Source organism: Schistocerca gregaria, chromosome 4 (genome assembly GCF_023897955.1).
Source record: "Schistocerca gregaria isolate iqSchGreg1 chromosome 4, iqSchGreg1.2, whole genome shotgun sequence".
Classification (NCBI taxonomy): Eukaryota; Metazoa; Arthropoda; class Insecta; order Orthoptera; family Acrididae; genus Schistocerca; species Schistocerca gregaria.
The window spans coordinates 739,079,859-739,092,366 of NC_064923.1; the positions used below are offsets into that span (position 1 = coordinate 739,079,859).

Genomic DNA, 12,508 nt, shown 5'->3' on the forward strand with positions numbered 1-12,508 from the left:
AGCTGATTCGCCTTGGTACACAAAAGGGGTCAGAATACTGTTGCGGAAACAACAGGAAAACATACCATCTCTAAACAACGCAAAACCTCCAAGATTGGTTATCTTTTATAGATTTCAGAAATTTTGTGGGAACTTCAATGCGAGGTGCTTATAACACTTTCCACAACGAAACTTTGTCTCCAAACCTGACAGAAAAATCCAAAGAGATTCTAGCAGTATGTAAAGTGTGCTAGTGGCACAACTTCTCTGCTTGATAGCAACAGAAATCTAAACCAGAATCAAGAACACCGGCCACCATGAGCAACTTAGAAGTAGATGTCCTCGGTGTAGTGAAGCAAGTTAAATCACTTAATAAAACCAACTCTTCCGGTTCATAGAACATTGTTTCAAAAGTTTTGAGATTTTTGATACCTGATGATGGCAGTAGCGAAATGGCGCAATAAATAAATAAATTCTAATAAGCGATCCACAAAGTAAATAGCGAGGTCACTGGAAAATGGATGACTGGAAACGAGTGATTTTCAGAGACAAAAGAAGCTACATTGTTGTTGTGGTCTTCAGTCCTGAGACAAGTTTGATGCAGCTCTCTATGCTACTCTATCCATTGCAAGCTTCTTCATCTCCCACTGAGTACTGCAGCCTACATCCTTCTGAATATGCTTAGCGTATTCATTTCTTAGTCTCCCTCTACGATTTTTACCCTCCACACTGCCCTACAATACTAAATTGGTGATCCCTTGATGCCTCAACACATGCCCTACCAACAGATCCCTTCTTCTATTCAAGTTTGCCACAAACTGCTCTTCTCCCCAATCCCATTTAATACCTCTTCATTAGTTATGTGATCTACCCATCTAATCTTCAGCATTCTTCTGTAGCACCACATTTCGAAAGCTTCTATTCTCTTCTTGTCCAAATTATTTATCGTCCATGTTTCACTTTCATACATGTCTGCACTCCATACAAATACTTTCAGAAACGACTTCCTGACACTTAAATCTATACTCGATGTCAACAAATTTCTCTTCTTCAGAAACGCTTTCCTCGCCATTGCCAGTCTACATTTTATATCCTCTCTACTTCGACAATCATCAGTTATTTTGCTCCCCAAATAGCAAAACTCCTTTACTACTTTAAATGTCTCATTTCTTAATCTGATTCCCTCAGCATCACCCGACTTAAATCTACTAAATTCCATTATCCTCGTTTTGCTTTTGTTGATGTTCATCTTATATCCTCCTTTCAAGACACTATCCATTCCGTTCAACTGCTCTTCCAAGCACTTTCCTGTCTCTGACAGAATTACAATGTCATCGGCGAACCTTAAAGTTTTTATTTTCTTTCCATGGATTTTAATACCTACTCCGAATTTTTCTTTTGTCTCCTTTACTGCTTGCTCAATATACAGAGTGAATAACCTGGGGGATAGACTACAACACTGTCTCATTCCCTTCCCAAACACTGCTTGCCTTTCATGCCCCTCGACGCTTATAACTGCCATCTGGTTTCTGTACAAATTGTAAATAGCCTTTCGCTCCCTGTATTTTACCCCTGCCACCTTCAGAATTTGAAAGACAGTATTCCAGTCAACATTGTCGAAAGCTTTCTCTAAGTCTACAGATGCTAGAAACGTAGGTTTGCCTTTTCTTAATCTAGCTTCTAAGATAAGTCGTAGGGTCAGTATTGCCTCACGTGTTCCCAGATTTCTACGGAATCCAAACTGATCTTCCTCTAGATCGGCTTCTACCAGTTTCTCCATTCGTCTATAAAGAATTCGCGTTAATATTTTGCAGCCGTGACTTATTAAAGTGATAGTTCGGTAATTTTCACATCTGTCAACACCTGCTTTCTTTAGGATTGGAATTATTATATTCTTCTTGAAGTCTGAAGGTATTTTGCCTGTCTCATACATTTTGCTCACCAGATGGTAGAGTTTTGCCAGGACTGGCTGCCCCAAGGCTGTCAGTAGTTGTAATGGAATGTTATCTACTCCCGGGGCCTTGTTTCGACTTAGGTATTTCAGTGCTCTGTCGAACTCATCACGCAGTATCATATCTCCGATTTCATCCTCATCTAGATCCTCTTCCATTTCTATAATATTGCCCTGAAGTACATCACCCTTGTATAGACCCTCTATATACTCCTTCCACCTTTCTGCTTTCCCTTCTTTGCTTAGAACTGGGTTTCCTTCTGAGCTGTTGATATTCATACAAGTGGTCCTCTTATCTCCAAAGGTCTCTCTAATTTTCCTGTAGGCAGAATCTATCTCACCCCTAGTAAGATAACCCTCTACATCCTTACATTTGTCCTCTAGCCATGCCTGCTTAGCCATTTTGCACTTCCTGTCGATCTCATTTTTGAGACGTTTGTATTCCTTTTTTCCTGCTTCACTTACTGAATTTTTATATTTTTTCCTTTCATCTATTAAATTCAATAACTCTTCTGTTATTCAAGGATTTCCACCAGCCCTCGTCTTTTTACCTACTTGATCATCTGCTACCTTCACTATTTCATCTCTCAATGCTACCCATTCTTCTTCTACTGTATTTCTTTCCCTCATTCCTATCAATCGTTGCCTAATGTTCTCCCTGAAGCTCTCTACAACCTCTGGTTTGTTAGTTTATGCAGATCTCATCTCCTTAAATTCCCACCTTTTTGCAATTTCTTTAGTTTTAATCTACAGCTCATTACCATCCTGTGCTTTTCTGATGGAGATTTTTGGGTCCGGCGAAGTCATGGAGGACGTTACCTTTCCGCTATGTGGTGCTGACGATGGCGCACAGGGGAGGTTGTGTTGCTGTATGGGGAAATTTTTCGCTCCTACAGTGTGGTCCCATTATTCCACTAAAGAAAATGGTAAGTAGAGAAGGATTTTAAGACGTATTTAAACAATTTGTAGAGGAACAGCTCGAACACGACGCTTGTATAAGGATGACAACCTAAATCTACATGGATACTCAGCAAATCACATTTAAGTGCCTGGCAGAGGGATCATCGAACAACCTTCACAATAATTCTCTATTATTCTACTCTCTAACAGTGTGGAAAACACGAACACCTATATCTTTCCGTGCGAGCTCTGACTTTCCTTATTTTATTATGAAGATCGCTTCTCCCTATGTAGTTCAGTGTCAACAAAATATTTTCGCATTCGGAGGAGAAAGCTGGTGATTGAAATTTCATGAGACGATCCCGTCGCAACGAGAAACCTCTTTATTTTAATAATTTCCACCCTAAATCCTGTATCAAACATTCTCTCCCCTATTTCTCGATAATATGAAAAGTGCTGATGTTCTTTGAACTTTCTCGATGTACTCCGTTAATCCTATCTGGTACGGATCCCCACACCACGCAGCAACACTCCAAATGAGGACGAACAAGCGTAGTGCAGGCAGTGTCTTTAGCAAATCTGTTCAATTTACAAGTGTTCTGCCAGTCAAAAGCAGTCTTCGGTTCGCCTTTCCCACAACAATTTCTATGTGTTCTTTTCAGTTTGGGCTGTTATTAATTCTAATTCCGGAAGTATTTAATTCAATTTACGGCCTCTAGATTTGATTGATTTTTCGCGCAACCGAAATTTGGCGGATTGCTTTTATCACCCATGTGACCTCAAACCTTTAATTCTTTAGGGTCAATTGCCAATTTTACAGATATTTTTTCTAAACAGTTTTGCAATTTGTGTTGTTCTTCTGATGACTTTACTAGGCGATGAACGACAGCATCATCCAAAAACAACCTAAGACTGCTGCTCAAATTGTCTCCTAAATCGTTTATATAGACAGAACAGCAAAGGGCCTATTATAACACTACCTTGGGAAGCGCCAGATATCACTTCTGTTTTACTCGATGGCTTTCCGTCAATTACTACGAACTATGACCTCATTGAGAGAAGATCAGTATCCAGTGACGTAACTGAGACGGTATTCCATAAGCACGCAATTTGATTACAAGTCACTTGTGAGGTTCATTGTCAAAATCCTTTTGAGAATCTAGAATTACAGAATCAATTTGAAAACGCTTGTGAATAGCAGCATACCTAATGACAAAGCATCATCGGTGGGGCAATGTCTTACGGTAAACAACATTACTGAAATGGAGAGGCCTGTCCAGAGTACCGAGCTGAAGCAAATGGGACACCTTTAGGATGTATAAAGGTAGGCTTCCGCGGCCATCTCCACAGCAAATAATTATTTTCTCTGTTTGTGACCGCAATGTCAGTATGTAAAACTTGCCACGTTTCGGTCAGTGTCGCTAGTGACCTTCTTCAGAATATTTTTATTTACGTCCCGAAGAAGGTCACTTGCAACAGTCACAAACCCAGAAAAATTGTTATTGACCTTTTGGATGTGCTTGAAAGTAGAATTCTCTCCAGATGCGAGCGTCCTACATCACTACCTCTTGTGGCTTCAACGCACGAGAAAAAATAGGTTGCTATAAAGCCATAAACGCTCAGAGACCTATCTGAAAGTTGCGAGGTGCCGGGGTGGAGAAGAGTTTGTACCTGTTTAATTCAGACGAATCATGCATGAGAACGAGACATGCACTCGACCCCCTCCTTATCTACCAGCTAATTAATTATGCGCACAACGGTAACTGAAGGAAATGATGGTGGACCCTGCTAGTTGGTAAAGTAAGGAGTGCACACTCACAATAATTTAGTAAAAATAGTAATCTACTAAAAAAAAAGATAACTTTATCATAATAAACAACAGGAAATGGGATTCTGCCTTTATCTACGAAATGATATGTTGATTAAATATTACAATGAGCATAAATGCACATAATTGTCGACACACACAGTAGGCTAAAGGATAGGGTGTACTGAACTATTATGAGAAGAAGAGTTGGCTCGAGAACAAGGGGCTCCTGCTCTCTGTGATGCAATAGATTGACGATAATGACTGGAGGTCCTAATGAATCAAATATTAATCTCCCGATCATATGGCTGTATGGAAATTAGTAGTGAGAGCTCAAATGGGATCACATGGAGAAATAAGCGAGGTGGAGTTGTAGCAAAACGAGCGCGCGTGCTGCTCAGGGCTTCAGTACAAAATTGATAAGGTCCGACAATGCCGGAGCCGCAAAATGCTGTACCAGCACTGAAATCTGCAGCACTTCGTCGGTAGGCAGCGTCCTGATGGTATAGGCGCCGACTTCTGCCGTGCAGCAACTCTGTGTCAGCCCCTGGCCTCGAAGGCTGTCCGAGAATTCTAAGTTCTTTCGAAAACCTGCGACCAAGTCGCAAGACCGTCAGACTACAAGGAAGATCAGATCCCGAATCGGCTGCCCACGCAACGGAAGAGCGAAGCCAACATTGCTCTACTCCCTACTCTCCTCGAAAACCGTGAATCAGCATTCAGTTCTGATTCCAAAATTCCCTCTCTCTCTCAGAACATCATTTGCGGCAATAGCGACCGTTCCCTCCAATTTGGAGTAGGGCGCTAGACAGTCGCACCCAGAAGGGCACAGTCCACACGTATTCTCAGAATCAAGTGGACAATGCAGTCAGTCGTTGCCTGGAATCTTCGCTCCGGACGCGCCGGAACGGTAAACGCATAAGCTGCGGCGACAATCAGACGTCTCGCAGGTCGTTTCGCCCTGCATGCAACAGGCGAAACTCGACCGACGTCAGTTGTTCCACCAGACGGTTAAGCCTATTGCACGAACCCCTCAGAATTCAGGGAAGTGCAGCCCCCAACCGGAAACGCAGTGTACCGCGTCCTCCGATGCTCGCCTCGCACAGACCACCCAGGGAAGTAAAACAACATGTTTAGGAATCAAGTGAAAAGTTTTTTTTGAGCTCTCAGTACATGTCCGAAAGAACATATAGCATCGGTGAACATACAGCTCGTTAGAATGAAACTACAATGAATCGAACACCCTTAGCTGCTTACATGCGTTGACATGCATCAACGGGGACAGATGAAAATGTGTGCCCCGATCGGGACTCGAACCCGGGATCTCCTGCTTGCATGTCAGACGCTCTAACCATCTATATATACGAGGACTGTCCAGAAAGTAAGTTACGATTGGTCGCGAAATGAAAATCACAGTGAAAAACAGAAATGTTTCATTTGTACACCTTTCAGCTGCATCTCTACGTAGTTGCCGTTCTGACTCAGACATTCGTCGTAGCGTTGTACCAACTTTACTGTACCCTCATCATAGAAGACAGCCGCCAGTGCTTTCCGCCAATTCTCTACGCTGGCCCAAAAGCTCGATGTCTGTGCCAAAATGTTGTCCTCATAGCCAGCGGTTCGTTTGAGCAGAGATGAAACTCAGTGGGAGACAATTACGGGCTGTGTTGTGGGTAATCAAACATTTCCAATTGAAACGATGCAGGAACATCTTCATTGCCCCTGCAGAATGAGGCTGAGAATTGTCTTGAAGAAGAAACCGTACGACAGTTATGTAATGTTGGTTGCATAGCTTCAGGGGAAAATTCTCACCAGGCCCTCGTACTTGGCGGGACATCTTTACGCGCTCACTAATAGCTCAGGAATGAAAAGAGCGACATCATTCTACCTAGAGTCATAGTAGAGACACTGCCCAACACATCTTTGCAAAGCTTTATCGGATTTTCATAGTCGGTTTCATTTCGCGACCGATCGTAACTTACTTTCTGGACAGCCCTCGTATATAGTTCAGGCTCACTGGCCACTTGACCATCTTCTTCTCCTGTGCGAATGCACAAACAGTGTCCGACTCTTACGGGAATCGGCAACGCGCCGCGAGTAATGAGTATAATGGGCGGGTGCACTACGAATGTAGTGCGGGACAATACGTTGAGAATGTGGGTTTCGCGGGAGGCGTGCCAGGGATAAACCCGTGTAGTCGCGCTATCCTCTGTGTCCTCGGTGGCTCAGATGGATAGAGCGTCTGCCATGTAAGCAGGAGATCCCGGGTTCGAGTCCCGGTCGGGGCACACATTTTCATCTGCCCCCGTTGACGTACGTCGACACCTGTAAGCAGCTAAGGGTGACCATTTCATTGTAATTGATGAGAATCAGAGGAGACAAGCAGAAGAGGGCATGGAACCTCTCAGAAAGCGTCCCCAGCCTTCGTGGAGGTGGAGGGTGGACACACCCGCGCACGCCGTGTTATTGTCCAGTGGCAGGTGTCCGGGTACCGTCGCGCTCTCACCTGTAGTAGTCCTCCTTGCAGTAAATGTTGCCGTCGCGAGAGAAGCAGGTGAGCTCGGAGGCGAGCGGCAGCTTGCAGTCGCAGCAGCGCAGGCAGGCGGAGTGCCACTGTCGGTCGGCGGCCAGCAGGAAGTAGCGGTCGCAGATGCGGGCGCCGCAGCCGGCGCAGCAGCTCGCCTCGAGCGCCGCCGCCGACACCTCGCGCTCCTTCAGCATCCTCCGCCTCTGCGACAGACGCACCGGGGGCTCTGCTCAGGGCGGCTCCGTGCCGGGAAAGTGTGCTCGCACTACACAACAGTACCCCTCCACTCATAATACAGCAGCAGGTCTATCTACATCTACATACACTACTGGCCATTAAAGTTGCTACACCAAGAAGAAATGCGGACGATAAACGGACAAATATATTGTACTGGAACTGACACGCAATTTGGGTGCGTAGATCCTGAGTAATCAGTACCCAGTACAACCATCTCTGGCCATAATAACGACTATTTTAGATGTTGTCGGCATTCTGAGAGGAGTCGGTCGGTTGCTGCGGACCAGGGAAGTTATCTCCGCGCTGTGCAGTCGGCTGGTACCGCTGACGGTTCCTGCGCAGTGTCGGAGCGTGTGTGGAGCTGTCCGATCGCTATGACATTCGTGGTTCACCGACCCAGGACGTCAAAGTTGAGTAGTGGTTTCAAGTACCCAAGCCATGTCCGTTCATGTCGCGTGGCTCGTTTCGGTGGTTCGCTGTCGGGGAGGTTTACCTGTGAGCAACACCGAGTGTTTGTATTGCTGGAATTTAGCCTCCACGCGGTGGAATTAATTATATTGGTTGACTAAAATTCAAGTGCACCAGCGGAGTTTTCTGCCTTGTGGCTCTTAGTGTTCCGGTTACTAGCCCTAGCCACTAACCTAATTTCAGGCAGTGTTCTTTCCTCACCAGTTGTCGCTGTCCAACACGGTGTGTAGTTTTGACAGCTTAATACATATACATATTTGATTGTGGATAATAACGCCCGTAACATTTGGTGTTTGAGTTCTCATGTACCGATTGTTGGTAAGCAAGTCGTTTGTCGGTCGGTTCGTGGTTGCCCTTGGTTGGGTTCTGACGAATCAAGTGCAGTTGGGCTCACCACCTGTCTCAAGTAAGTGAACGAGGGCAGACCGACCCGCTAGAGGCTTCTGTTTACTGTTGTCTTTACTGTCTGTCTCACGGGTGTTTAATTGTCTATTTATAGTCTATCAGAACCAATGATAAAAAAATTCTTGGCTTTACTATGTTTTATGTAAGTAAGTTTGAATTTCGGCAAGTGAATATTTGCTGAAAGGTTACTGCCGTTGCTTTGTCTTTTCTTTAGTCCGGTTTCAGTTACTGAAAACTTAAGACTTCTGTTTGTATATTTTTTAAATTTTGGAAAATTAATTGTGGGCCTTCAGCCTTGGAATCTTATTCTTAAAATTACCTTTCAAGCTTAAACATTGCGTATTGGAACCTTATTCTTAAAATCACCTCTCAATCTTAAACATTGTGGCCTTCTGCCTTTGAAAGGTTGTGGTAATTTATTTTAAAACCTTGAAAATTTTATTGTTGGCCTTCAGCCGTTTTTGTTGCATCTTGTTTATGTTTCTCTGTCCACCCTTGCCTTGAGGCTTTCAGCCTAGCTGTGATACCATACATATTTTAATTATTTTATTTGCTATTTTAACTGCAATTTTATCTAGTTGACTATTAAGATTTCTTGTTTGGAGGCCTTCATCCGTGAAAGAATTGCATTTTGAAATTCGTATTTGTAAAGGTTCGGCTATGTGCCGTTTTGGTTGTAAATGTGTTAGTAAATTTCAATAAATACCAATTTTAAGGTGAAACTGCCCCCAAACCTTATTTGGCCCTTTCCACAATCATAATCCCTGATGTGCCCAGCGGGTTAAGCGGGCGTATCATATAAGTAATTTTGAGTAAATCGAAACGGTCAAAAGATCCTATAAAAAAATATGAATAATTTCAAAATCACTACAATATAAAGTTGTCGTAAGGGTTCTAACAGGGGAAGACAGCTTCGCGTTTATTTACATGAATATAAAATTTAATGGTCACATTCCTAATTCATTTAATGCTTTCAATTTTTAGATTACATTCACCTCATTTTCGGTTATTTAAATATGGTATCCATTGAGATACATTAGAATCTCACAGATTGCTTCCACCATGATTCCAAGTAGGACACTGAAAATTAATCGTAATTATGTAGCATTAGTAACAGGTAAACGCCATCTGAAAGAAAAAGTTTTAATTTCTCCTTCAGATCTTCGTAGAATTAGTTTATTTTTTATGCAGACTGTCGTGTAGTAAGATTATACCCCTGTGTTAACATCACATAAAGCAAACATAGTTATTAACATGGCTAAAAAATTTTAGTTTCGTACTTAAAAAGAAATACTTTTCCTGCTAATCAAACATTAAAAAGTTCGATAACGTAATTCTTGTACTTCAAAACTTTTGAAACGAATTTGTCATTCGTGGAATCGGCGGGTTCGGTTAAAATATGACCATCTGTTATTTGGAATCAGCGCAGTACGGCTGGTCTACATGCAGACATAACGGAATGGCAGAAGGTGGCTGTCGTGTTCCGACGTGGCAATGACCACACCATGAATAAGGTTCCTGGATTTTGTTGGTGTATCATCGTAGATTTTCCAACGTATCTATGACGAATTGTGTGCCTCAGGCAGGAAAGTAACACTATGTAAGAAGTGTGGTCTTAAAATCATCCAAAAACCGACTGCAATTTCTTAAGGCGATGGCTGGGTGGTAGCAACACAGCACAAACAAATCGAGATCAATAAAGATATATTTTTAAAAAAATCGACGCAACAGTAAGGAATTATCCGAATGGGACGGAAATCGGAGCATGTGATATACTTGGACAGATAAAAAGTGGTTACAATTTCAGAAAAACTGGATGATATATTCGAGAGAAAAAGTTTGACAAATTGAGCATTTCAATAATGCCCTGGTGCACCTCTGGCTCTTATGCAAGCTGTTATTCGGCTTAGCATTGATTGATAGAGCCAACGGCCTTCTCATAGTGGTAGCACTTTTTTCCCGTCAAATCACCGCAGCTCAGTTTTGTCGAGCTTAGCTAACACTTGGATGGGTGGCTGCCCAGGTCTGCCGTGTGCTGTTGGGAAGCAGGGTGCACTCAGCTCTTGTGAGGCCAATTGAGGAGCTTGACTGAAAAGTAGCGACTTCGGCCACGAAAAGTGACACTGCTGGGGGAGCGGTGTGCTGATCACATGCCTCTTCGTATCCAGTCACGCCCATCGGTCGAAGATGACACGGCGGTTGGTCGCCACCGTTGGGCCTTCCGAGGCCTGTTCGGACGTAGTTTACTTTAGAGGTGAGTCGTTGGACGTCTTCCCGAGTGTTAACGTGCCACATTCTATCCTATTGGCGTGTCAGATGGTCTACATCCAGAGCTGGTTGGGGGGTCCTGGCCATAATGGTCGAAACGTACTCAATTTAGGAGAGATCCAGTGATCTTGCTGCCCAAGGGAAACTTTGCCAAGCAGGAAGACAAGCAGTAGATACTCTCGCCCTTTGTGGGCACGCATCATCTTGCTGAAATTTAAACCCAGGATGGATTGCCGTAAAGGGCAACAAAATGGAACGTAGAATATCGTCGACGTATCGTTGTGCTTATGGGTGTCTCGGATGATGACCAAAAGAGTCTTGCAGTTAAAGGGAAATGACATTTTGCACCGTCACTTCTAGTTGTTGATTCGTATGGGGGTTGACAGTCAAATTGGTATTCCACCGCCGTCGGGGGCATCTCTAAACACGCACTTGACCTGGAATCTATTGAATATATCATCCAATGTTTGAAAATTGTTATCACTTGTTTGTATGTAGATGTAAATCACATATTTCTGTCCCATATGGACAATTCCTTCCTTGATCAGTGTGTTATTTATCTGTTATATTATATAATATTTTGTCTTAGAGCGTATTTTTCGACGGTAATCTCCAGGCCCATAAGATTTATCCACGGTACCTTGCCGTTATACTTGATAGAATGCTGTCGGTTAAACAGCATCTAACAAAGACTGCAGCTAAATTGATGTCAAGAAATAATATTGCGCAAAAACTATGTGGTACCACACGGGTTTCTGTATCTTCGATCTTATGGCCATCTTCCCTTGTTTTTGTCCACTCAGTGGTATTACAGTCCCATATGGATAAACAGCAGCCACACGAAGCTGGTGGATAAGCAGCTAAATAAAAAATGCGGACTGTTACTGCCGCAATCAAATCCACCCCAGTATTATGGGTATGTGCCCTAAGCAGCATTCCGCTACCTAACCTTGTTCAAATGTGTGTGAAATCTTATGGGACTAAACTGATAAGGTCATCAGCTCCTAAGCTTACACACTACTTAACCTAAATTATCCTAAGGACAAACACACACACCCATGCCCGAGGGAGGACTCGAACCTCCACCGGGACCAGCCGCACAGTCCATGACTGCAGCGCCCCAGACCGCTCGGCTAATCCCCCGCGGCACCCAACCTGAGAAGAAAGATTATCTCTCTAAGGGACCATAAGGAAACCTGCAATAACCATGAACTGACAATTCATGTGGACATACCTGCTATCTGAAGCAACGGACTCCGCTCCGGACATCCCACGCTCAGAAGAGGTAACAACCTGATGAATTGTAGCTTCAATCTCCCCGAAGCATAGGCGCAAGAATGGTATAATAATACTCAGCAGGGCTCCACATCTTTCTCCAAGCTAATAACAAACCATGGAAACTTGATCCGCCCCGTAGGACATGGGCTACACCCAAAAGGACCGACACTAACCATGAGAGATGAAGTGACCGACTGTATAGATGGCGAAAGACTGTCATTGCAGACTGTATCTGTGGTTTCCCAACACACAGTCAGACACGTTGTAGAAGACTACCCTCAAAATTAGTTCTCCGGAAATTCCAATGACTTCTTGGACACTACTGTAGATGTGATAATTTATGTAAACAATATGTCTCTAAATTTGTAAATTATTTATATACTTTATTCGTGTTTCTAAAGTGGAATAATAGTAATAATAATAGTAATAATAGTAATAATAATAATAATAATCATCATCATCATGGATTTGAAATTCGACAGGAATTGGTGCTGTCGGAGCATGCAGGTACATCTCATCCAGTTCGCGAGATAACTATACGCAGTTGATATTTGGAGTCGAACATCTCCCGAAAAGGCCACTCCTCACAGCACGTATAAAGCTGTATGTCTTCGGTGGGCCAAAGTACACCGAAACTGGGCATAAGCTGACTGGAGGTGTGCAGCGTCATCAGACAAGTGTTATCAAA

At 43.3% G+C, this 12,508-nt stretch overlaps 2 protein-coding genes and 1 non-coding gene across 3 annotated transcripts in view; 1 reads left to right on the top strand and 2 right to left on the bottom strand.

The window, feature by feature from the left end:
• LOC126267895 (LIM/homeobox protein Lhx9-like) overlaps nt 1-7,226 on the bottom strand; it is a 247,950-nt gene extending 240,724 nt beyond the window's left edge. The window contains exon 1 of the mRNA XM_049973206.1: nt 7,144-7,226. The gene's annotated coding sequence lies outside the window, so the exon portion shown is untranslated. The remainder of the gene's footprint in view (nt 1-7,143) is intronic.
• Nucleotides 1-7,358, bottom strand: part of LOC126267896 (LIM/homeobox protein Lhx2-like) — a 135,369-nt gene extending 128,011 nt beyond the window's left edge. The window contains exon 1 of the mRNA XM_049973207.1: nt 7,144-7,358. Coding sequence (XP_049829164.1) covers nt 7,144-7,358 — 215 coding nt within the window. The remainder of the gene's footprint in view (nt 1-7,143) is intronic.
• Nucleotides 6,852-6,925, top strand: Trnat-ugu (transfer RNA threonine (anticodon UGU)). Its single transcript has one exon. It is a non-coding gene; the product is annotated as a tRNA-Thr (tRNA).
• Nucleotides 7,359-12,508: the final 5,150 nt, after the last annotated feature.